The 26,784-nt window shown below is 42.8% G+C and overlaps 1 protein-coding gene across 1 annotated transcript; it reads left to right on the forward strand.

Annotated features, from left to right (window-relative positions):
* Positions 1-13: 13 nt before the first annotated feature.
* Positions 14-26,084, forward strand: Mcm3 (minichromosome maintenance 3). The gene is made up of 18 exons (XM_084602207.1): positions 14-196; positions 307-419; positions 772-894; positions 976-1,061; positions 1,866-1,996; positions 2,657-2,895; positions 4,325-4,430; positions 7,505-7,635; positions 8,882-9,036; positions 9,524-9,732; positions 10,133-10,222; positions 11,442-11,526; positions 11,626-11,755; positions 13,631-13,781; positions 14,699-14,925; positions 20,240-20,340; positions 22,910-23,006; positions 24,462-26,084. The coding sequence occupies exons 1-18, from the start codon at positions 125-127 to the stop codon at positions 24,661-24,663; spliced, it is 2,448 nt and encodes an 815-aa protein (XP_084458333.1). The 5' UTR covers positions 14-124; the 3' UTR covers positions 24,664-26,084.
* The last annotated feature ends 700 nt before the right edge of the window (positions 26,085-26,784 follow it).

Genomic DNA, 26,784 nt, shown 5'->3' on the forward strand with positions numbered 1-26,784 from the left:
GTGCTGCTCACGTGATCCTCATTTTGGCGCCAAATCTATTGTGCGCGTACATTGGCGCGGACTGGCGGTGTTGCTGTCGTGATATCACACGGTCGCTAAGCGGTGTCCACAGTTTTGCGACGAAATGGCTGATGCCGATTCTGAGCAGCGGGTTCGGGAGTACCAGAGGGAGTACCTGGAATTTTTAGACGATGAAGTGAGTGCGATTTTCACGATGTCAGTCTGGAGAGTCGCTCTTTCAGCGGTCGGACAAGATGAGCCGGCAGCCACATTGTCCGCAATCACTCATGGCACATTTCATTGCAGGATGATCAAGGGTTCTACAGCCAGAAAGTCAAAGATCTCCTCGCCAAGAAAGAACATAGGATCATCGTCAATATCAATGATCTTCGCAAGAAAAACCCTGCCAGAGCTAAAGGGTACTGCGTCCTTTTAATGTTTTAATGCCGCATATGGAATTTTGCGGGAAAACGTTTGAGGCACTCTGAGCACCATGCGAACTTCAGTTTCTTTCGCAATGCTCTGCTTGTTGGAGATAAAACTGCTGAGTTACTTGAAATGAAATAATTACACCGGCATGTTCGATGCTTGTTTTCCGTTCTCAAAACGGCTCTATTTGCTTCCATTAATTGTTCCTGTAAGTTGTCTATTCTTTCTTTATTAAAAAAAAAAAAAAAAATGAACGATATTATCAAGTGGCGCGAGAAAGTTATCTGTAATTTGTGGCGAATATGTGCTAAGTGATTCTGAATGGATATGTTGATATTTCAGGCTGTTGAATCACACGAGCGAGGAAATGATTGCTTTCCAGCGTGCACTCAAAGAAATGGTCATATCAGCAGATCCACTGCTTGCAAAAGAACGAGACGAATATTACGTTGGCTTGGAAGGAAGGTGAGTGCTTTAGATACTTTTTTTTTTTTTTTCGCATTTTATGACCGTAATTACGCTAAACCTGTGCTCTGCTCTTTGCAGCTTTGGGTCCAAGCACGTTACACCCAGAACTCTAGTTTCTATCTACCTAGGAGGAATTGTTTGCGTCGAAGGAATTGTGACTAAGTGTAAGTGCACATCAATACATTCAGAGAATTGACTCTTAGTTTCGCTCAGTATGATCACCTCCGTGCGCTGACTTGCACTGCCAACTCCATCATGTAAGCACCTGTCTGCAGGTGCTGAAGACAAAATAACATTTGTGCATGTTGGGTTTTCATTAATCTGCCTGATTGCGATGCGATGACAGTATGTAAAAAAATATGTGGCGTATGTCTCAAAGCATGGTTTAATTATCAGAATAATACATATTAAGAAATTGCCAAAAGTCACACTGTGTGCATTAGTTTAAGTAGCCTTTTAATGAAGCTAACACAGTTTAGAAAATGCTAAAGCTTCCTTTTGTACTACTGGTATCGGCATGGAAAGTGGAACAGTGGATGTCGAACAACCACAGTTCATCTACAAGAAGTTACTTTAAAAAACCAGTCAGATTCAGTAGTGTGATGGTAGTTGACACAGGTGATCCCTTGTAATGACATTTTGTAAAACACATTTAGGATTAAGGTGTAAAATTACCTATGGTATTTATTTGCACAGTGTTTAACAAAGGGTTTAGGCATGAGATTTAATGCTGACTTCCAATCGGAACAAAATTTTTAAGTATAGCGAGATGAACAGTATATGGGCTCTAGAGCTGAATCACTGGTTAATGTGGGTTGGTTAAAGCTGAAACTCAGAACAGAGGAAGTGAAGGACAAAATTAATGTAAAAGTTATTTCAACATCACCTTCCTATCAAAAGTTCATTTTATATGTGCTTAGGCAACATCACAGAGAAAACAAAAACTGCTGAATTGCTTTGTGTTGCAGGCTCGCTTGTTCGTCCTAAAGTGCTGCACAGCATCCACTATTGCCCAGCCACTCAGAAAACCTTGGAGCGCCACTTCACTGACCTTACCTCCTATGATGCCTTCCCATCAAGTGCAGTCTACCCCACAAAAGTGATGGCACCCTCTATATATGTATTATGTATGGAATGCCACACATGCTGTTTCTGTAACCTGTGATCAGTCATTATGATAAAAAAAATGGGTGTAATACCCTCCAGCTTATTACGATTAATGTGTCATGAGTAAAATCTAACACTGAAAAAAATATATATATTATATATCTCTCACTGGAGCATGCAAAAATGCAGTTGGTACGAATTTAAATCCCACTGGTTACAACTAGATTCTTCTTGGTTCCAGTTTGTTTGTTTTTTTTAGAAGGCAAGGTCAAAATTAATGTCACTATTGCTCTTTACTCCTTTTTATATTCCTTTGTTATATAGCATGTGTTTTTCTATATTTTGTCTTTGTGTTCCTACTGCGCATCTGGCTAGCCTGATTGTCCACATCAGTTATGTACCGTTCATTGTATCATTTTCTGTTCTTTTTTTGCACCTTTACTGCATATATAGTGACTGCCTGGAGTCAAACCTCTGCCTGGTGTGTTATCCACAATAATAATCTGCTCAATGTTTTTTACCACTTCACTCTGAGAAGGGAAATCTTTTTGCGTGACCTATATTAGCTTGCCTTCATTTTCTTCTAATTAACAGGTGTCTTAGCTTAACATCTCTCTTCTTCAAAACGCTTTTCTTGCAACCTCCATGGCAGGATGAGGATGGCAACCTTCTGGAGACTGAGTTTGGGTTGTCACTGTACAAGGACCACCAGACACTGACCATCCAAGAAATGCCGGAGAAGGCACCTGCTGGGCAGCTTCCTCGATTCGTGGACGCCATTGTGGATGGTGATCTTGTTGATCATTGCAAGCCTGGGGATCGGGTCCAGATTGTAGGCACTTACCGCTGCCTACCAGGAAAGCAAGGGGGCTTTACTAGCGGCACATTCCGGTATGTTGACAGCAACCTCCTTTGCATCGTTATAGTGGTCACTTTTGCATCTGTACCTTGTAGAAACACTTAATTGCATGTGCACTGCATGGCTCGCCTGGGCAGCGTAACATCATACATGCCTTGTAGAGTGTTTCTTGTTTAGTTTTTTTCTTCAGCTCATGTGCTACAATCAAATTCAGAGTGTAAAGAGGAAAGAAAGATGTCAGTTTATATGCAACTCCATTATCATCATTTGGCACTTGTAAAGGCCAGCACGGAATAGTTAAGTGCCTGTACCAACTTGGCAGGCATGCCCAATAAGCTTGGTTTGCTAATATGTGTTGACTTTTATGGTACCTGAGAGAGTATAATAATAAATGGTGCAGTGTAAGGCATAATCGCCAAAACATTAAGGCCGCTAGTGTGTAAACACCTTCATTTAATTATTTTTGCTGGTATAATATCACTCTAAGAAATATATTATGTTCGAAATAATTACTTAGTGCAGCACACCAATAAGGTCCCCCCCCCCTTTTTTTTTTTGCAGTTTCTTGCCTATTATGTGCTTGAAGAGGATTTGCTTTTTTTTTCTCTTTCTCTCTCTCTCATTACTAGGGTGTGTGCAGATACTTTTTCAGAATCGAATACGGATAGTGTAACTCCACTGCCAAATCCTGTATAGTGTAATTTTCCTACTGAATCGAACATGAATAGAATATTCTGATGAATATTTAATACTTCTGCAAATATTCATACAAAACTAGCAATATTATGAAACATTAAAACACCATCAGCAGGGCCATAGCTGTTAAGACGCAGCACTGATCTCCATCAATAATCCATAGTACAAATCACCTATGTTAACTCTATGAGAGTCAAGTTATATGTCCAAAAAATGGCCTTTTCTTATTAACGATGGAAAAAAAAATAAACTAGAGCCACACTTCGGGACATGAGATAGGCGACAGCATGTATGAGCTGCGGCCTCCGAGATCGAGCATTTAGGCAAGGTCGCTAAACTTAAGCCTTGCTGTGTCGTCCCTTCTTGTGTTTCAGCATTATGAATGCTGCCACACAAATTGACAATGAGGCAACACTGAACGCTTCATCCCATGCATGCTGGTCACTGTAGTATGGTATGCAACATCGTTACGGGTCATATTTTTTTGTGCAGTTGCCAAAGTGAAATACTGCGCTGGGCCTTATTCAATCCTTTTGCTAGTTATTTGAGAAGTATTCGAGTTATTTCCAAAGTACACTACTTCATTTGTCTGAATGATCTAATATGTGGATAGTCGATTTGCCTTCCAAAATTTTTTTAATAATCTGCACGTCCCTTGTCATGAATTGGGAAAAAAAGATTTATGAAAATTTACTTAAAGGTCAGTGACTGTACTATGGCGATTGCATGTTTACAGCAGCTATGGTTTTCATGTCTTTGTTACAGATCTGTCCTAATTTCTAACAATGTTCGTCTGCTGAGCAAAGAAGTGGCTCCAAATATTTCTGTCGAAGATGTGAACAAATGCAAGGCCATCAGCAAACAGAAGGGGGTAAGAATTTCTGATTGAAAATGTGTGTGTGTGTGTGTGTGTGCGTGCGTGCGTGCGTGCGTGCGTGTGTGCGTGCGTACGTGCGTGCGTGTTTGTGTGTGATGAATTGCATGCATCAGATGTCACGTATATGGCAAACTAATCTTGCTTGAAATCGCAAGAATACACTGGTAGTACAGTAAATGTTTAAGCTGATTTAAAAGCCAATCTTTAACAACTAAAAATAATAAATGATGTGCACAAATGTTTTTTGGATAATTGGAAGGGCCTACACTGGCATCCAACAGGTGGAGCCACATCGCTAACTATATTCATAGAATTTAGTGTATGATTATATTATCCCTTAGTTTCCTTGGTTCAGCGATTATGCAATAGGAGGGTATGAGAGGGCATAGAGTTATAAGGCTGGTGAAGCTTTGGAGAATAAAGAGTCTCAGCCTGCGCTGCTAATTAAAGCAGCACACTATAAGAGGACAATAAGTTACTTGAGCCCTCGAGGAGAGGTTAAGAATGAAGAGGCAGTAACCTGCGCACTAAGTAAAGCAGGTTTGATAGGGGAGGATAGCTGGGAACGAAAGGAGTTGTCGAGGCTCGGGGCTACCTGGAAAAGTTGGCGAACACCTCTCCTGCCTTCAGCTTGCCGTGGTCTGTCGGAGTGAGCGTCGCGGCACTGGTTGCTACCAGAGAGCTCTCACAGCTCCGATGGATCGCGGTAGAGTTCGAGTAGCCTAGCGGGTCCGGCGTTGCGGACCTGAGCGCAGCAGCACTGGATTTCCTAGGTCTCCTGGCGCAGTCCTCAAACAGAAATCAACATGTGCTTGTGCTGATTGACTATCACACTAAGTGGCAGAAATCGTCGCCATCCCCAGAGCGACAGTTGTAAACGCCACGAAAGCATTCTTGGAAGCAGTGGTTCTATGGCATGAGTGCCTTAACAACTGATCACAGATCAAGGGCAACATTTCATGGCTGATATGATCAAAGAGCTGTTCCATCTCGCTCGGATAAATCGCACGTGCACGACAGCATATCGCCCTCGGATGGCCTTAATGAGCACTTTAACCAAACACCCGCTGAAATAATCGGCCAATATATCTCGTCCGATCACCGCGACTGGGATCAATTTCTTTCCTTCGTGACGTCCGCATACAACTCATCTGGCATGAGACGATTAGGTACTCTCCATTCTTTTTTCTGTATGGACTGCTGATCGATGTAGCCGTAGAAACAGCCCCAGGGGGTGCCATATGACTGACAAACGAGGAAACAATATGCCGATGAAGTGACGCTAGAGAACTGGTACTAGAACGCGAACGAAGGGCACAGGAAGCAAATAAGCTGTGGTACGGTCAAACACACCGCACACTGCCATTGACCCCAGGTGACCTTGTTTACGTGCGTGTGCCTACGTTCAAAAGTGTCCACACATCAAAATGTCTGTATCCTTACCATGGCCCCTTCCTCCTCGTGAGACAAACTGCAGAAAACAACTGGGAAGTAGAAAGTCGCCAAGAACGTTGAGGCATTGTCAACATGAATAGAATTACGCCCTATGTTGACCGTGATAGCAACCCAGCTGCCTGTTCAGAAGAACACACCTCCGTCGGTGCAAAAGACACAACGGAGCCATGCCCAGAGAGTTCAGAGAACGAGCAGTCATCTGTTATCAGCAACGACGAATTCTTCGACGCGTCGGACACGATCCCAGGTGAAGAGTTCTTTGACTCATCGGACACGGTTCCAGACAACCGCGCTCCGACTTGACGCGAAAGAAGCTTACTCAAGATATGTGCGTGTGCCGTGCAACCCTAGGAGGGAGACTACCTGAAGACATCACACTATGGGACTCTGTGCATGTGCACAGTGTGTGTGTGTATGTGTGTTCTGTAGCGAACTAGAATTACTGTGGGGGCAGTGTGTGGACTCGGACAGCGGGAAACTGACTTTTGTGAACAGTGGACTACTACCGCCCTCCGCCTACAGTGCCGTCGCCTACGGCGAAACTTGAATGGTGACTACTAGGGTGACAGTGCGTTGTTAACATCCTAGGACTATCGCCGCATGTGCAGTATACAGTGTTCACTGTTCTGTGTTTTATGTCACTGCTTTGTATAATTAAGAATGTAAGTGGGGACACTCATTAATATTGTGTACTGGGTAGGAATTAGTACAGCAGTGCCATCTATGTTGTTTGACACAAAATAAAAAACTTACTATATTCATTGAATTTATAAGATTATATTATCCCCTAGTTTCTTGGGCGCAACGATTATGCAGTAGGAGGGTATGAGAGGGCATAGAGTTATAATGAGGCTGGTGAAACTTCGGAGAATAAAGAGGTCTCAGCCTATGCTGCTAATTAAAGCAGAGCAGTATAAGAGGACACTAAGTTACTTGAGGCTTCGAGGAGAGGTTAAGAATGAAGAGGTAGAAACCAATAAGTAAAGCCGGTTTGATAGTAAAGGATAGCCGGGAGCGAAAGAATTTGTCGAGGTCCAGGGCTACCTGAAAGAGTTGGCCAGCACCTCTCTTTCCATCAGCTTGCTATGGTCTCGGAGTGAGCGTCACGGCACTGGTTCCTACCAGAGAGCCCTCACGGCTCCTATGGATCGCGGTTGAGTTTGGGTAACCTGCGGGTCCAGTGTTGCGGTCCTGAGCGCAGCGACACTGGTTCTCTACCAGATGAGCCCTCACTTCCAACTCAGTTAAGCGACCTTAGCGCAGCGGCACTGGTTCCTTGCCAGACGAGCTCTCTCATCCCTCAATTAGCAGCCCAGTCCCTCCAGCACAGTGCAAGGCATCTGTTGTCGTCCAGTCGAAGACTACGCCCCCTGTCGGACTCTCGCTGTGCCGCTACCTGCAGAAACATATTCAATCTCCATGTGCCTTCGTTCTTCGTATTTACACAGTGTCTAGAAGGACGGTCTGAACCTACTCGCTGCAGTACTGTGCAAAAAGCACCCTATTTTAATTAAAGTCCTTGTTCTTTGCATGTGACAGTGACAATTTTTTGTGGCTGCATGTAAAGTGGCTATGCAGCTGGTGAAATTTCCCTTTGAATTTTATATTTTCAGGATGTTTTTGAGATTCTGGCCCGTTCTTTGGCGCCATCCATTCATGGTCACGAGTACATCAAGAAGGCGCTGCTCTGTCTTCTTCTAGGAGGAGTAGAGAAGGTCCTCCCCAATGGCACACGATTGAGGGGGTGAGTCGAAAGGCTTTCTGGGCTTATGGAACGAAATCCCGTGCGGGATAGTTGTGCTCGAGATCTGTTGTATTCAGTGAGATTCCACGAGATTAGTTCTTGCGTAGCGTTCCTGCCATCTGCAATGCCGCAATGCGCTCCAAGGAATGCCACGGGACAGGAGCGATGGTGTACTGTCCAAACACACTTGCCAAAGAAAGTGTGAGAGATACTGCGCCTTTCCTTTCTTGTAAACCAATTATAAATATATGTAGCACTGCAACATATGCTGATAAGAGGGAAAAGATAAGAGGAGTGGAAGGGTAGGCTTTTGCCATTCTTTTTATAAGAGACATCTAAGAGACCTTTTAATGTTTGGTTGCTGTGTTAAAGTGCCACCAAACTGCATCCGGTTATAGTCAGACCCATTTATAGCAATATTGAAATGCCAACGAAATATCATTGTTATAACCAATAATTGTTATTACTGGGTTATGCAAAAAAAAAAAAGAAAAATGACAAAATAGCAGGAAAGTAGCTTGCATTGCTGATTTCTTTGTAGTAAAACCTATCAGTCAGCTTATCTGTTTCACGGCATATTTAGTTCACATCTCTTTGTGGGTTCATAATTCTTTCTGCACATGCCTAAGTTTGGAACCTGTAGCAAAAATGAAAGTCCCGGAGGGACTCTATAATGTGTTTTTTGCATCATCCACATGCAAAATTCAATTCTCGGCTTGCCACCATTATCATTACATGGTAGGAAGCGTTGCAAACCATGTCACTGGCATTCTATATAAAGCCTGCTTTCCGTAAAAAATTCTTAGTGTGATTAATCTGCTGAGCTTGCACGACTGAGGAAACGGTGACAGTAGAAAGGAAAGCATTCGCATTATCTTTTATGTTTGTGGTTTGGCTGGTGTGATTGCAGAGCTTTCGTGCTTTTGTCTCTCTTACGGTTGGTTTCCTGTGACCAAATTTTATTTTTATAACCAATAATTTGCTAGACAGCATTATTATAACTGGTAAATTTTATCATAGAAAACATCAAGAAGCTGACAGTGCTGCGTTAGTCCATTGTTATATTCGATATATTGCTTTAAGAGGTATTGCTATAAGCGGGCCTGACTGTATTTCCTCTGTAATCCATTGCTGTACACAAGAAGGAATGAGCGGAGGTTTCATCCTTAAGTTAAAGTGTAGCGAGGGACAACTGAAACAACTGGAACTGGAAACAACTAACACTTGTGGCTCTTGTTTTTACCAGTGACATCAACATCCTGCTTATTGGCGATCCCTCTGTGGCAAAATCTCAACTGCTGCGGTACGTCCTTAACACTGCGCCGAGAGCTGTGGCCACGACGGGACGTGGTTCCTCCGGTGTCGGTCTGACAGCAGCTGTCACAACTGACCAGGAAACGGGTGAGCTGCTGAGAGGAAGACGGCTTGTACTAGTGATCTCACCACCAGCTTCCTTCTTTGTCAGTCACTTAGTTCGTTACTGAATTAAAAGTGTGTTTTTATTTTGACAGCCTCAGAAATTCACTGATAGTGCCAAGATTTTTTTGTCCTTCGAGGTAGGACTTGGTTACTACGTTCTGTCATAGTTGAGCCTCATGTCATTATGATTAATATATCCTAGCACATGTAGGAGGCAGTGAGGAGCAGACAAATTATATGGTGCCTTATTTTCCTCTGCTTGCACCCTCTGCCAACACACAGACAGCACACTCTTCAGAGACTGGACAAAAGAGTAACTTGTAAGACAGTGGCTCATTAGGTTGCAGTAAGCTAATAGTAGATCTTCGAAGTTTTCCAGTGAAAAGCGTGCACAATATTCAAAAAGTTCTCTTTAGCTGCTGTGTATAGACTTGTCAGTGTTTCATTTGTCTTTGTTTGTCTATGACAGGCGACAAGCGTCTAGAGGCTGGTGCCATGGTGTTGGCTGACAGGGGTGTCGTGTGCATTGACGAGTTTGACAAGATGTCAGACATGGATCGCACAGCCATTCATGAGGTCATGGAGCAAGGCCGTGTCACCATCTCCAAGGCGGGCATCCATGCACGATTGAATGCACGGTGCAGTGTCCTAGCTGCAGCCAATCCCGTGTATGGACGGGTGAGTGAGGTTTCTGACTACATTTTTGTCCAGGAACAAATAGTGAGGGGTCATTGTATCTGCGTCTATACATAAATTTCTTCTACTATCGACTTTTAGCACCCCCCCCCCCCCCCCCCCCCTTCAGCCCTTAGCAATTTAATTTGTTGCCACATTCTTTGTCACACTATACTATTTCTTCCTCAACCTTTTTCTTATCTCTTCATAATATTTTTGTGTATATAGATATTATATGGGACTTTCTATGAAGTAACATTACCCTTAGCATTGGCTTTATGTGCGGTTATCAAATATTGCTACGTTCACCTGCTATTTGAAAATGTTGTTCGGCTATTTTAGTGAAAATGTTTACTGGTGGTCATGATGAAAGTGAATAGCAACTGTTCTTTTCACGTTTCAGTACGACCAGTACAAGTCGCCAATGGAGAACATCGGCCTCCAGGACTCTCTCCTTTCTCGTTTTGACCTGCTGTTCATAGTTCTAGACACGGTCAGTTTGTCTTGCATAGTCATAATAACTGTGCTGTGTAGTATAATTTTGTTAGTTCAACCCTCGTTGATCTGGAAATGGCTGCTCAGTAATTTGGACACTGCTTGATCGCATCGTATAGTTCGCATATTACTCTAAGGGAAAGTCTTGTCGCACAAATATTTTTCCTCGAGTAAAAATTGCATGATGCGTTGAAGCCTACACAGCTTCGGACATGTGCACCATTACAGTCAGAAGCACTCAAAAGCCAACCATTGCACACTTGTTCACCATGTGAATTTGCTGCGATGCTAAATAGTCTTTGGCGGGTTTTAAGGGCCAGTTCACAATTTGAAATTTCAAGAAATTTGTCCATTGTTTTTTCACCACGTCATAGTTAACAAGGTTTTATTGTATTACATTTTGTACCAATCAGGCTGCAGTGCAATACTGCAGCCTGCGCTATATGTATTCTGCAGTCTTGAATGCAGAATTAGAAATATGGAAAAAAGAAACTCATTTCTTGTTGTCCGCTTATTTCAGTGTGCAAAACTGATCTGCATTTTTAAATATACACTGAATGCGCCAATATGTTGTTTGTAATATACATCTTGACAAATACTAAGGGGCTTGTATCGTCGCTACAACAAAAGTTGCATTCAATTGGTTTAGGCGTTTCATACGAGCAGTGAACCTTTTTGTGTGTGTGTTTCTTTTTAGCATCGAGCCAGTTTTCAAAGTTTCTGAAGTGTAAAACAAGCATTTCATGCATTTCCATGCACACTTTATCTTTGTTTTTGTTTTCAAGGAACACACATTTAATAAAGCCATCTGTATTCATTTTATTTTTGACTTCATGGTGGCGACTAGTATGTCGTCTATGAGATCATCATAAATTTTAATAGTTTTGGATTCTGTCCTCTCTCTCTCTCTTTTTTATTTTTATTTATAAAAACAGTTTGCTTAGCCTGACATTGGTCATTCAGCTAACACCACATGCTGCTGAGCACGTGTGCAAGTTTTGTTGGATTTGTCCAATTTGTGTGTGTCGCAAAAAAGACTTGGAGCATCAGGGTATTTTGTATAGCCTGCAGTGCAGTATAGAGCGATAATTCAACATAATATTTGTGTTGTGAAGCATTGCAGTCTTTTACTATCCACTTGACAGAAGGGATTCTTAAACAGGGCAGCCTTTAGACTCTGGATTTTAATTGCAGTTGTTTTTGAAATCCTGTGCCAGATGGATCCCGAGAGTGATCGAGAAGTTGCAGACCATGTTGTCCGGATTCACCGGTACCGAAACCCAGGGGAGCAGGATGGAGAACGTGAGTGGGGCTTTTCTGCTCTGGCTTGAAAGTTCCAAATTTTCATACTTCATGTTCAGCGGCAGTATGACCTCTTCTCAATGTATTGTATTTTCCCAGCACTCCCCATTCGAAGCACAGCTGACCTGCTCACAACTCACGACCCAGATGAACTTGACAAAGAAGACGACAAAGACACGTCGATTTATGAAAAGCACGACGCACTGCTGCACGGTTCCAAGCGCAGGACGTGAGTTGGGGCAGAAACACTGGGCCCCTTTTTTGTGCCGAAAGTTGCGTGTACTGCGCGGCTGTGCATATTGTATTAGTTAAGGTTATTTGTAACGAGATCGCTGGTTATTGTCTTGTAAATCACTGCTAAATTGCTAATTTGTGTGGGAATGTATGTTGCCTTCAATTGTAAGTGCATAAGCAGCTAAGGACTATCGTGCACTGAAAGCAATCTCAAGTATTCCTTTTTGTGTTTATTTATAAAGAAAAACCATTTAAAATGCCAATATGTGTTCTAAATTTTTGTTTCTTTCCTGGTTACTTCATTGTGCCAAGTAACAAGATAGTTTTTGTCCTCGTTCCTGTGCAAGTTAGAGTATATGACATGGAGCAAGGTTTACATTTTTCGACACAAAGTAGTGATCATTTAGCTGCACACCGAGGGCCGATAAAATGAGCGATCATACTTGGTGATGTTATAACCAGGCTAATTCTTACTTTATACTATGCTAGTTTTATCTGAGGGGGTTGGAAAAGAAAGAGGTGGGACCCTAAAATTTTGTAGCTTTCTCACCCCTGAAGATGTTTCTCGTAACTATGTTCATGCTGTGCACAATAAAAAGGATGTAAGGTTGGCAGGAAAGTAATATAGGACTACTGTAAAAACCCGCATATTATAATGAGGTGCAATTTCGGGACAGCAAGAACGAAAATAATGCAAGCGAGAAAACACCACTAATTTCGCGGTTGCCCCGCGAGGTGTACGTGTTGAAAGCTTTCGCGTCCAACGCCACCTCACACCAGGCGCTGAATAGTGCCACAAACCTTCATGTGCTGTGAGAAGAGTAACTCACATTCGCCCAAGTAATCGCGGAAGCCACAAGATTCTCCCGTTCTAAAACGAGTAAGCCGCTCAGGCGCTGGATGACAGCGCCCAAGCTGCCGGCCATAATATGCTGCGCTCACACCTGTTTGCATCTGCATCAGCACCGCACGCAGTCACGTGGCGTGTGCACCCGGGTAGTGTTCTCAGATTCAGAGTTTCCACGATCATCACGTCGTCTGGCACGTGTATCATCTGCAGAGAATCCCTTGCTTGAGATATCCTTCAGTAGAAACACTTCTTCAATGCCTCTAAATGCGTTCGGTATCCTGCATTTCTCGTAAACGCGACCTACGGGATCCTTGGGAATACTGTTGAAGCATCTGCGATTCAGCTGTAGGGCATGGACAGCATGGCTGGAGAGGTCCGTGAGAGACCTGTGTAACATACCGAGTGATCCTTTTACCACACTTACTACATCATGCAAGGTCCGATCGACCTTCTTCAGGTTGCAAGGATCACGTGGTCAGCATGGTGAAACCAAAACCATTAGAACAGGCAGCTGACGCCACCCCTAGATAGCGGCTCCGCTCACTGGAAGTCTAACGCTGATGACGCTGATTAATAATGAGGCCGGAACTGCGAATTTAGGCTGAAATTCGTTCAGATCTGCATATATTACGAGGCGGAAATCTGGTTTTAAAATTGGACGAATAACCTGGTATTATACGTGGGTTTTTACGGTAATGCGCTTGGTTAGCGATTTATTGCAGCAGTGTCTCTCTCTCGCTGGCTGTTCACCCTATATTGAAACTAGATGGTGCACTCATGTCCTCTCATATTTACAAACCTTCTGTGTGATTTGCTAACCTTTTTTTTTTTTTTTTTTTTTCTGTGTGTCGTCATCTTGTAAACTTTGCTGCCGACCGTCTCTTTGTGAACACGTTCTGTGCAGTCAACTGTGTAGCAGCCTTTGTTTTAGGAATGAGAGATGTTACGGCATGAACCTACATTTGTGGTTGTGTTTATGTTATGTCGCACTAATGTGTATGCCTGCGTCTCTGCCTTCAGTGAAAAGACAATCAGTGTGGAGTTTATGAAGAAGTACATCCATATTGCGAAGGGCATCAAGCCGACTCTCACTCAGGCTGCGTGCGACAAGATAGCCGAGGAATATGCTCGGCTGCGTTCCTTCGACACTGAGAACACAGACATCGCAAGGGTACCTGGCTTTCCTCTACATCGTTTGTTTGTTTGGTTTGCATCATTTGGCCAACATGAATAGTATGCCTGCATTCTTGGGCTCAGTTTCACTCTGGTTAAGAAGGGTCTCGTTAATTTGAACTCATTTAATTCAGACATGAAGTTCATTTGAACTGATAGTCTGATCCTGGCAACCTTAAGCGCGTTAACGTGAGCATGGATAATTTGAGTTTCACATAATTTGAACAACTTCCTGTGAGTTTTATTGATTTTTAATGTACAGAGGTGTGCTTGCAAGTTCAGCCCGAATGAAATGCTCTTTTCCGGCTGCATCTTGTTTGGGTAAGGACTTTCTCTTGAAAGCAGTGGCAATGATTGTCGCTTCTGTCACTTGATAGCAGCTTGGCACAGCAGAAGTTGTCTGTGCTGCTACCTCTAGTAGTTGCACGCAAAACTTCCCAAGAATACTAGTTGCATCATCCCACAAGGGCCTTGTATACCAGAATCCAGTTCCGCACTGCAGGCAGTGTTATTTAACTTCTGTAACTTTCAAGCTGAACATACATGAAATGGCCCGAAATTCAGTCGCTAATATGTATTGCAGTTGTCAGGTGTCTCTTTAGAATCTTATGCGATATACTATAAAGCCTGGAAGCTGAACTAAGTGCTGTAATTAATGTAAAGTTGTCACTTTTTCTACTACAAAGAAACAAGGTAGCAGTTTCTCTGAAATTTTTGGTATACTTGTAAATACAGGTACAAAACCTAGCTCAAAGCTTTCTTGTATTTATATATATATATATATTGCTTAAACACTAATCTCTCAGTAAGGATGAGGGGGTTATTACTTACTGTCACTCTTTAATGTCTTTTATGAGTCGCTGGCTATGAGCTTGCTTTATTTTTTCTATGTCAAAATGGTGCCTGTCGTTCCAGACTCAACCTGTGACGCCCCGTACCTTGGAGACGCTGATCCGTCTGTCGACTGCACATGCCAAAGCTCGCTTTTCACGAACGGTCGAGCCAGAGGATGCGCAGGCATCCATCCAGCTGGTGCAGTTTGCTTACTTTAAGCGCGTCCTCGAGAAGCCTCGCAAACGCAGGAGGAAGGATGAGGGTGACTCCTCGGATGAAGATGGTGATGGCAACGATGGCGGGGACAGGTAAAATCCATTCACCTCTCTTGTGAGGGTGCTAATTCTTTAGTTTTGTTTCTTGTTGCTTATATGCTAGTCCATTAACTGCAGCGTGGGCTCATTTTTGCATTTTTGCGTCGGCATGTAGTGAATAATTACCGTATGCTGATGCGTACGCTCTCCCCTTTTCCACCAGTCAAAAAGATGGCAAAATGGCATGTGGCGCCAAAGAGGCATAAAACGCAAAACAAAGCAAAAGGCAAACAGAGATGAAGGGAAATGAATGTGCTCTATTCTGCTGTCCATAACCGAGTGTTGCTGTCTGGCTGAATAGTGCTGAACCAAACTACCAAAAATCTCTCAGTTTCTGATTTCTTGAGATCATGCTCGCAGGTTAGCATAAGTTTTCTCTGACATTGTTTTACAGGGGTGGAAGCGCTGCCCCAATTGCTCCATTCTGCTCCAAACTGCTTTCCCTGCTTCATCCAGCTCCAAGACACAATATTGCTCCAAAACTGCTCCAGACCGATTGCTGCATTGTTTTACTATCATATTTAGCTCAACTCAGGAACCATAGCAGTGCACCGGTAGCATTGGTATAAGACTTCGTGCACTGGGCTCAATACAGACAAAGTTTTTGCAAGCTAGGGAAGTGTGAAGCCTAGTTTAAAATTTTTTTTACGCATAAATATAATATGAACCACAAGCGATTGGAAGTAATGGGGAAAAAATGCACTGTACATGTGACATAGCACATCTTCTCAGGCTTTTGAATCACCAGTGGAGAGAGAAGAGAGAGCAGCAAGTGAAGCAGGTAGCACCAATGTTAGCATGGCTGGGACCGTTAGAAAACTTGCTCGGCGGTAAAAAGTACACAAGTTCTTCTAATGCGCTTGCTTTAAAAACAAGCAGGTTCTTCACCATCGAACCTCTTTGTCAATGACAAGCGTGTCAGGCCTGCGTCAGACAAAAGCAGTCTTGAAGCTTAGTAGGGTGCCAAAGTTGCCAATCGCTAGAAAGCTTCCCACCAGTGTTGGAAGGCCACACACAGGACCTATCGCCAACTTGCTAAAACTGGAACCCCAGCATTGCTTAAGCAAAAGCATGACGAGCTACTGGCAGGAGGCAATGAAGTAAAGAAGCTGAAGGAAGAAAAAGCTACCCTTTAGTGCCATCTATCTCCCTGAAGGTGCTACTGGCCAGTGCTTGGGAATTTATCAGCACAAGCATAGGATCAAAGCACATGGACAAGATAGCAGAATTGTGCCCATTGATGTGAACTCCCAATCTAGTAGCACTGCTTGAGCGCAGTCAAAATAGACAAAAGCTTTAGATCAAACGTGTTCACTCGTGACGTGCGTAAGCAAGCATTTTGTTGCTGCAAATCAGTTCCGAATGTTGCTTATATCAGCCTGTGTTGTTTTAAACATCATTACATGTTTTGGCCATTTGTCTTGTCAGAGGTGCTTGCATAGACGGCAAATCACTGAACGTTGCATAAAAAGGAATAAAGGGAGGTTTGTTTATATGTCACGAATGGAAAACTGAAATTGTCAAGAGCGTTTCATCCTAGAAACATGCTCCAAAAAACATACTTTGAATCCTCTAAAACTCTTGTTTGATTGCTCCAAAACCGCTCCAATATTTCATTATAACTGCTCCCTGAGCTGCTCCAATATGCTCGAACCTGCTTCCACCCCTGTGTCTACCACTCATCGAAGAAAGCAACTGCTGTCATGAGCAAACCGGATGAATTGCGTGCAATTCAAATTTTCATAGTGGGGCTGATTTGTACACATCGTTTTTCATGGCACAACGAGATTCATTCATCCTTCCAGAAAGGAGCATCGGCACGTGGTGTACGATGTTCGCGGCTCGGCCACAATTATCTTGGGCTCCCACAAAGCCCGCATACCTCCCCAAACATTGAACTATGCGTGGCGATATAATTCAGTTTGTGATAATGGGTTTTGCGGCTGCTGTCACCTTCAGTCGCATAGAACCTTGGTTATTTAGTGGCATAACAGTCTTGAAAGATGTGGGCACATAGACCTTCGACATATACCAGCTATGTACTGATGGTGCCTTAGCAGGCCACTGAGATCAAGTCGTTTCATGGCATCGCGAGTGACGACTTCTCAGTGACATTTAGAGAAACTTGCAGAGATCGCAAGTTGTATATCAAGAAAAATATCGCTGATTTTGCATGGTTAGACCAAATGTGAATTAGGTGCTCTAGAATTTCAGTTTAGCCTGCACATACCTATAGCGTGCATTCATAATCTACCACGTCATGCGAAAGACCACCCAACATAGATGTGAAGCCCTACTTTGACCAAGCTGTACAAATTTGCCCGCATGGCCTGCATGGTATCCAAGTGTTCTGGTGGGCTCGATTCTCATTCCAAAAATGCTGCCAAATTGGCAGCTCCTGCCAACAAGGAAACCGTCGACCAATCACACAACCATCAGTCCCAGCCATATCACTTGCGGCGCGCTTGTGAGGAGGACCAGACAGGCAAACAAACTTTGGGACTACATTTAGTGGTGGACACTGAAACCTGATTTGTCAATTGATTTCTGGACTGCATAATGCTGCACATTTGTCCTGATCAGCTCTGCTGCTTTGGCTCTGTAGTTGGGGCACTCGACCACTGAGCTGGGGGACGCGCGTTTGATCCCGGCCATGGTGGCAACATTTCGATGGAGGTGAAATGCAAGGGCCCTATGTAGTACTATGTGATGTTAGTGCACAACAAATAATCCCTGGTGGTTAGAAGTTACCTGCAGCCCTTCAGTATGGCATCTTTCGTGCTCGATGTTGCCTTGAGTTATTAAATTTCATACAGTGTAATCTCGTTGATACGATTTTCACGGGAATCGAAAATTAAAATTTTTTCTCCGAAAATTATGCTATCAAAACAGGCCCCAAAACGTCTGAAACGAAACATACTTAGCACAGAACTTACTTTTATTACCCCGCCTTGAATGAGGAGTCCTTTTGCACTGCTCCATCGCGGTGGTGCAAGGGTCAGGGGGCTCTACTTCTGTGCCCAAGGATGCGGCATCGAATTCCGGCCGCGGTGTGCAGGCGGCCGCTTTTTGATGGAGGCGGAAAGCAAAGTGCCCGTGTGACGTCAGTGCACATAAAAGAACTCCGGGTGGTCGAAATTTCTGGAGCCCTCCACTACGGTGCCTGTCATTTCCTGAATTGCTTTGGGACCTTAAACCCCAAACCAAACCTTTTGCACTAGACTCAGTGTCCAGAAGCATGCTTTTCTGAAACTCAAAGATACCAATTTGTTTCATTCCTTTGCTTCTCACCCACCACAAAGCCGACAAGAGCCTCTAAAACTTGGCCCTCTGCCAACTTCCACCCTAAAAGAGAGATTGTCAAAGGATAAACACACACAGGGAGACAATATCAGTGCAGGGCATCTTGGCATACTGCCAAAATCAACACTGTGGACTGGACTGTGATAGCGAAGACAACGGAGGGACCCCCAACGAAAATTAAGAGTAAAAAAGTAAATTCTCAGTATTAAAAGTGGGCAGGAAAAGGGAGAGGGGGTCATTATGTGAGCAAATAGTGCTGAAACCATTTGCACGAGCTAGTGTTACATTACTGCAGCTACTATTGCCCCCTGCAAGCACTTTTTCACTGCCTTTTGGATAGAAATTCGAAGCCCACATAACTTTCTTCATATATTTTCGGGATCACATTATCGAAACCCACATGGTAATATGGTCTGTTAGCTGTACAAAAATGATCGCCTCTATAGGGCGTCAGCCAGGAACGGAATTAGTATCATGTTTATGCCAAAGAAATCTCGTAAAAACGATTGCCTTGTATAACATAGACCGTGCCGCTTTTGCACCAATCATGCTCCTAGTCTTTAAAGTTGAATTAAGCTATATTCTGAGAAATGCTAAGCTGTTAATTTTTTACAGTAAGCCCCTTTACTTGCAGAGAAGTGCCAGTATTTCAAGAAAAGTGTGTTATTGCAAATATCTTATTCCTCTCTTGCAACTTTTCACTGTCTGCATCATGCTGTTGGAAATATGAAACAGCAGTCTAGTGATAGTGTTATGCTATGATATGGAAGCTTAACTGTCAGATGCCAATCTTATCTCCTAACACAGTGACAATCCAGGGCTTACAGCCATCAAAACAAGCTGCTTTCTCTAATCGCTGCCCATGCAAGGGCAGCAGTATTAATGCAGCATTAAAAATGTTGAACTCAACCAGTACATTGGCATGATGCTGCCCTGTATGACTGGCGTTGCTTGGTATGCAAACCTGTCGTCCTAAGACAAGCGGCTTCTGTGATTAGTTATGTGTCGCCTTATGGAACCAGGCACTTGCTACAGTTTGGTATCTTCATATATATACATACATTACGGTTGTGTGACTATTCGAATTTTTAAATTGAATCGAATAGGTTTGTTATTCAATTTGTATTCGAGAAACTGATTGAGAAATTTTCGAATGTTTGAAAATTACCGAATGCAAGGAAAAATTTCGAACCTACCGCAGTTTTCCCGCACTGCACGCTTCACTGCAGGGCCTGACTGCGTCGACTCTGCTGTGAAGCATCCTCAAAACGTAATGAGGCCGTTTTGTGATGAGGAACGGCCTTCCTGACAGAGTTTGCTAAGCGAAGTGCTCAACGAAACCTGGAAAAAATGTCATTCTCACTTCGGTTCCATCTCAAATGCAGACAGCCATCGCGCAGTTGTTCATCAGATAAAATTAATGTGATATAAAAGGTTTTCAGTAGTTGTTTTTTTTTTTTTTTATTCTTTTTTTTTTATTTCAGACCCGTGCGGTAACACAAGCTTTCAGTTAATTCGAACCTTTTTTCTTGTCCCTACTGACCAAATTAATGGGATTTTACTATATTCAGCAGCGATATGACAGCTCCACTCGGTATCATGCAGGTCCTTCCTGTACAAAATACTTGTATACGGAATCATGCGTAAATTTATACTGGGTTTCTTAGTAATGGGCAAAGTTCTGTGCAATTCTAGTTTTAATTTTATTTGCAAATACTGTGTGAAATCTGAAGTAAACGACAGAGATTGTTTGCTATTTTTATTTATTTTTCACTGATCAGATATTCGATTCAATATTCGAAGGCATTTTTTCCGGCATCTGTATTCGAAAATATTTATATTCATGTGCATTTTCTATATACATATATATATATAAAAGGCACGTGAATATAAATATTTTCGAATATATATATATATATATATATATATATATATATATATATACATACATACTGAAAATTTGTTGAACAGTTATCTGTTTTAAAATGCCGTGTCTTTTGTGCAGCGGAAGTAGCAAGAAAACAACTGGCAAAGAGCCGCAAAAGAAACCCGGTGATGAAGGATATGACCCATATGACTATGAAGATGAAAGTGAGGAACCCACTGGTAAGCTTTCTATTAGAAGTGCCAAGCAGAAGTTTCCTGTTCAGATTGTTTCATATTGCCTAGTGACATTCTTTGGCTGCTTTGCAATGTGCCAAAATAACTATATAAACTAGCACGTCCAAAATGAATTTTTAGCCCTAATTGCTTTACTATTGCAGTGAAATGATCCTTTTATCACAATTTCTGTCGCAACCTTATAGACCAGTGTGTATGTTTGTCTGTATTCTCATGAGCAACTTTGTTGTCACCTCATGGACAGTATTGTGGGGTTATACTCTCTGTTCGTGAAACAGGCCCTGTGCACCTTTCAGCATACTTTCGTTCTCTGTTCCTTAGTACATTCTCGGTTATGCGAGTTGATTGTTTAATCATGTGGTTAGTACTCTTTGTCATTAGTTGCCCTTTCAGTGCAAAAACTGAATCCCACAACCAGCAGTGACATTTTCAGAACAACACCCCTATTTTACCTTTTTTTGATCAGTCAAATATGGAAAGGGGGGTTTGTAGTGACACAAGTTATACTGCAGTATTAGTAACATGTTGCTGCGGTTATCTAGACGGTGCATAAAAAAATATACCAGGGAGCTGGATTGATATAGTAGGCACCATGTTGAGAACATATCTGAGAAAATGAGAAGGCACATGGAAATGGAAACTAAATATGGTAACTCCTCTCTTCAGTGTCAAGAGTTGTTCACTGCAAAACAGGGTAGCAGAAGAGCTTTCCAAGAAAAGTTGGGTACGATAATGAAGTGTGCAGCATGGATGGACCACCTTTTCATAAAAAAATGTGGTTTGTGCTATCTGAATAGTTGTGCCATGAATTGTGAGCAACTTTTCATTGCTTGTTTTTGGAGTAGTAATGCAGTGCAGTTAGAAGGGGGGGGGCTGGTTGGCTGCCGGCGTCGACTGCTTGCAGCCTGGCGCCATTTTGAAAAGGTCACGTAGTTGGGCCTAGCTGGTTTAGCGATGTTTTGTCATCACAACCACAGTGTAAAACGCGGAAATTTTAGGCTCCAGTGTCATACTGGCCTTTTAAAAAATAATAATAATAATAAAACCGAGGAAAGTTAGAGATGAGAGGCGTGCCGGTGACGCGGCAACGCGCCATCCTGTTATCTGCAATCAGTGACGACGCGCCAACACTTTGCGATGGGCCGATAGGCGTCTTACGCTGCCAAGGGGGCGCCGGGAAAACTGTTCTAAAAAGCGCTCTCTGGGCGTCTGAAAGGTAGTACAATTCTGTGGCATCTGCATCTGAATACATGCAGCCGGTATGAATCCACCGCTTTAATTTGTTTTATGTACGAATTACAAAGAAGTTAAGGCGCTGAAAATGCTTTCAGGGTTGTCACGATGCGAAAAAAGGCAATAAATGAACCAGTGTCAGGCGTTATACAACGTGCAGAAATTGGAGATGAAGTCTCGGCGCGCTGCGAGTCGATATAGCCAGGCGAGTGTTGCGCGAATTCGTGGAGCTCTACGAAAGCTTTACTTTACATGCAACTATGCTTAAGCATGTGAATACTCAAAACTGCAACAGGGATAGGCAGCGTAAATAACCCTTCTGAGGCACAAAAGATCTTTCCGATAGGCATCTTGTGCAGGCCATGCATGGGCAGCGGGGGATTGCGTTGAATGCATGCTTGTCCTTAAACTTAAATTTATCCTGCGCTGGTTTTTGCTTTTTATGTCTCATTTAGCTGATAAGTTGCATTCGTAATGCTTGGAAAGTCGCACAAAAAGTTGAAGCTGGCACTGCTGAAAAGTTCTATTTATGCCGCGGCAGGAGTTTCGGTGTTCGTCATTAGGTAGATATGTCAGTGAAGGCACTCCGACCTCGTTCCACTCCTCAACTGTCAATCGCCTTTAAGGACCATTCATTAGCACATTATGCATTGAATTGCAGCACAAACAAGCAACCAGCAAAGTTGAGAGAAGCATTTTACATGTTACAGTTAGCGATGCAACACTGGATATTCACAAAAAACTGGCAAGGTGTACAATGAGACTGCCCTGTCAAAGACTGGTCTATAAAGTGTAAACATTTGCAAGGTAACTTCTCCTACACTTATTTCTCACTTTCATTTCCATTCACACACATGAAAACTTCATGAAACAAAAAGAAATTGTAAGCTCTGCTTTGTTTTGTTATATCCTGTATTAATATAAGGGTAATAACTATTTTCGTGCCAATAACCCCCATAAGCAGCCTTGATATTGGTGACCGCTAGTGGACTGCACTGCTGATACAATGTGTCGCCGATGCCCAGTTTTATACAGATCTTATTTTGCCTCTAGACTACTGTTGCAGCTGGATAACCACATTCATGCCAACGGATTGTGATGCAGATACATGTGCAATTTTGAGTATTTTAGATTTCTTTTAATCCTTGAACCATACAAGTTTCTCTCTTCAGAGTGAATTTTTTTTTGTAGCAAGCAGTGTCATTACTGATGGAGTTTGTAATTTACTGACTTTCACACCTGTGGTCATGTGCACAGACTGAAGCTGCAGAAGTTATCCTCCCGTAGGATTAACATTGCCCTTGCTTTTGCAACTTTCCAGGGAAAACAGCTAGGCCGAAAAAAGCTCGCAGGGATGAGCCGTCTACGTCCAGGGTTGCTGATCTTCGGGACAGTGCTGCAGAAATTGCCACAGAAAGGTCAGAGACATTCTAATGCTCAGCTTTTCGTACACGCAGTCCTTTCTGTGCATTTGTCTAGAGTGCTCGAACGGAGTGCTGCGGTGTTTTTTGTGGGTAATTTTGTTAAATAGTTTTCTCTCTCACAGCATGCAGTTTCGTGTGGATTGCATTTTACTGTATGTGGTTCAAAAAGCTTTATTGAGCCTGTGGCAAGGCATCAACTGTCCCAAATGGCTACTGAAAAATGTTAGAACACTTCAAAATATGTGGAGCACTGTACCACTCGTGTGCTGTCACAGCTCCAATGCCTAGTTCTCTTCATGGGGCTCCTGTTGAAGTAATATTCTTACGTGAATTCAGTGTAGTACATTAGAATCTCGATGGTATGATTCTCACAGGGTCGTGGAAAATATTTGTTTCATCTGTAGTTTTATGTCATCCCCGATGAACAAAAATGGTCGGTGCGCAGAAATGTGAGAAATGCGTTCACACAGATCTGGTTATGGCTGACAGGGATTGTTCGTAGCTGAGCAGCCAGTTTACTACTGGTGGTGCTCACAATTCAACTGGCGGTCATGATGTTGGCAGTGTATCAGCTGTGCGCATGCTCTTGCTTTGAGTCACGGCGATGTGTGTGCAGTGCCGGTCATGGCATCAGCTATGTATGTGCAGCTCTTGATGCTCAACGGTGCACTCTTGGCTAGAGAATTCATATCATCCATAGCAATGCAAGATGTTTTTGGGACATCTGATTTTTCCTAAGCTGTGCACATGGCGCAGTATCGAGCATAATAAAATGTAGCATGCCTCAGCATTAAAAACGTTTGTTGTGCTTGAAAGTAGCTAACATTAGGAAGTGCCTTACACTTGTCTTAGCACATGTAGCTGGTGTGCTGATGCGTGGACCCAAGTAACCATCATACCTTCTCTAAGGAGCAGATGGGAAAGTTTCAAACACCAGAAGCATATTCCGTGATATTCTAGCTATACCTGTACACAATGCACTCAGACTTGGGAACTTTATTAATCTGTATCATTCTAAAAATGATGTCAAAATTTTTCGTATTAGTATCAAGATACTAATGTACAATTCCTATCGATACAACAGTGGTGCAGGCGAGGTGCTCTTCTACAACTCATCATAATGGTTGTACTTCCCTGCAGTTACTTTCGTGTGATGGCACATTATGCTTTGTTTGTACCTGCACCCAAGCATGGCTGCGTGCCAACAGGTGTTTTTAAGTTCATTGTAAAGTGCTTGTCAAGTTATCTATAGCTTGTGCTGTGAGAAGCACCCCACTTCACTGTCTTCTATTTTCTGGTACAGTCAAGCTTAGTTGCCTTTGTCATACCAAAGGCAGTCTTCTAATAGTACATGTTAATGGAAACCAAAGATAAAATTGAGTAAAAGTCTACTGCATTGTCACAGTTTCCCTAAGCTTCAGTTGCCTGTTTCTCACATTATGACACCAGGATGAACAAGTTCCGCAACCTCGTGAGCAAGCTGTTCAAGGAGACGCACACCCAGTCGCAGTCCATGTCTAACATCATGGACTTCCTTGCCAAGGAGGAGCAGGTGGAGCCCTTCACACAGGAAGAGGTGGACATTGCCGTCCAGCGCATGATGGATGACAACCAAGTCATGCTGTCCGACGACATTGTGTTCCTCATTTGAACTGATGCTGTTGCTTCCAGGTGGGGCACACGTGTACATCCTTGTAATATGCTGTATTCAAATTTTGATCATATGGCTCTGTCAGGCATCTTGTTTTGCACAAAGACATCAAGTTGCACAATCGTGATCCCGATTACTTTGCCTGTCCTTAGCCAATAGCCAATTGTTGCAGATCAATAGCCTGCCTGATTGTGAGGTCACCGAAAAGCTCAAGGAAGATGAATAATATACAACTTGTTAAAAGTATCTGGGGCTATGTCTAGAGTGATGTGCATTCGTATATTTAATGAGTATTGTCTCTGCATTTAATCATTTTTACTTGTGATTCAAATAAAGCGACATGTACATAAACAGTGTAACATGTATTTGGAAAATGAAGTGGTGACGCTACACTCATGTAGGAAAATCAGCCACTGCAGCGTCAAGTTTGCACTGCATACCATTTGAAACCCTCTGCATTGCGAACAAAAGCAGGTTTGTGGCTACTTGCACCATTGTTGTGTCCTTTCATGTTGAGAGCAAAGAAAAGCCTTCCAGAATTGCATAACATTTCCTTTTTTCTTCCTGAAGGATTGATTTTCCCTCTAGCGGCTGTGACCCATTCGCTTCAAAAGATGGCAATTTGCCATGCAATAGAGAAAGGGCGAAAGTGAAAATAAATATGAGATGACGCCACATAAAAATTTTCCTATTTTGGTTAGCAGTTCCTACACCTGGTTGCAATAGTTGTGAGCTACATATATACAAATATTGATGCAAAGAAAAAAAATTTTTCAGTAAATTTATTTTCATGTTGAGTATGGTGTCAAGGAGATCTAGGAGTCTAGTGTTAGTAAGGACTGACTTGTTTGTCAGTGAAAATGATTTGGGTTGCAATGATCCAGAATTTATAGGCTGCTTGCAAAGCAGTGATGGTGACAACGGACCAGTGATGCTTAACTACAACAAAGGTATGGGGGCGTTGACCATGAAGATCCACATGTTGCTTCATTTCGAATAATATGAAGATGCACGAAAGGCGACACACATTCCATGTCATGGATTTCGCTGTTTATAACAGCTAAATTTTTTTCAAAAGAAGCAACTGGAAGAATTTGCCCTACGCAGAGTCTAGTTGGACAGATATCGCAGAAGAGAGAGTGATGCCTATATACAACTGCAGAGGTAAGCCAGCTGCAGCAATTTGTTCATTTTGTCCTGTGGATAGGCTCATTTTGTACAGCAGATACAAACGCTATGAAGCAGAAACCATCTCGCAGACGTGTCGTCTACAAAGATCAGGGCAAGAGAAGCAAGAGGCATTCGAAGTGTGAAACATTCAACAGCTCGTCTCGGGTGCCCGAATTTTCCAGACGAGAAAGTCTAGATTTTGGTGTGCGCAGGTTTTGACCAGCAAATAAAACGAGGGGCATTTGTAGCTAGAGATATTGTTGATAGTTTCAAACGACCTGGGTATCGCTGCATGCTTTTTTAAAGATGGTGTGGAATGCTGTGTGGAGCAATGAACTTGCTGCCATTTCTCACATTGGCATGGGGTTTTAAAGGTGGCTGCTAAATTTCTCTAATGTATCAAGTTAGAAATCCACAACATCATAGCCTTTACCTTGAGCGTGCCAGTGCAGCAAATAATTAGCTGTAAAACTTTTAACCCTTTAAACACCGACTGAAAATTGAACAAAACTATGAAATGCAGAACCATAACATACACAACATATAGGTATAGAATACTACACATATATGCATGTATAGTATACTGTATACTCTCTTCCTCGGATAGGCTGAAATTGTTGAGCGTCCATATGCACATGTCGCTCGCGTCAGTGCGGGGATCCGGTCTTTGACGTTCATCCACTTGGGATGTCTGGCACCTTCGAGCTCGATCACCTTCTTCAGAGGCATATAGTGAGCAAGCAAGTGTAGAGAAAAAGATTCGTTACGTGACTCATACAAAGGGAGCTGCCAGCCACTGACGCCAAGAAAAGCATAGATTTTAGAGCGAAGATGTTGGGTGTCCATTCCTGGCTTCAGTGGCTTCGCCATCGGAGCAAACATTCGGCAGCTGTAAGGTGGCTCAGGAGACCACCCTGTCACAGCTGGCACCGGCCAACTTGGGACACAAGA

Source organism: Amblyomma maculatum, chromosome 4, assembly GCF_055883805.1.
Source record: "Amblyomma maculatum isolate TAMU_Amacu chromosome 4, ASM5588380v1, whole genome shotgun sequence".
Classification (NCBI taxonomy): Eukaryota; Metazoa; Arthropoda; class Arachnida; order Ixodida; family Ixodidae; genus Amblyomma; species Amblyomma maculatum.

Bases quoted from the DNA above. Each gene is read 5' to 3' on its own strand.
- Mcm3 (XM_084602207.1), top strand. From the start codon at position 125: ATGGCTGATGCCGATTCTGAGCAGCGGGTTCGGGAGTACCAGAGGGAG. The intron at 4,431-7,504 runs GTAAGAATTTCT...TTATATTTTCAG, and splicing joins CCATCAGCAAACAGAAGGGG to GATGTTTTTGAGATTCTGGC. The intron at 20,341-22,909 runs GTAAGCTTTCTA...GCAACTTTCCAG, and splicing joins TGAAAGTGAGGAACCCACTG to GGAAAACAGCTAGGCCGAAA.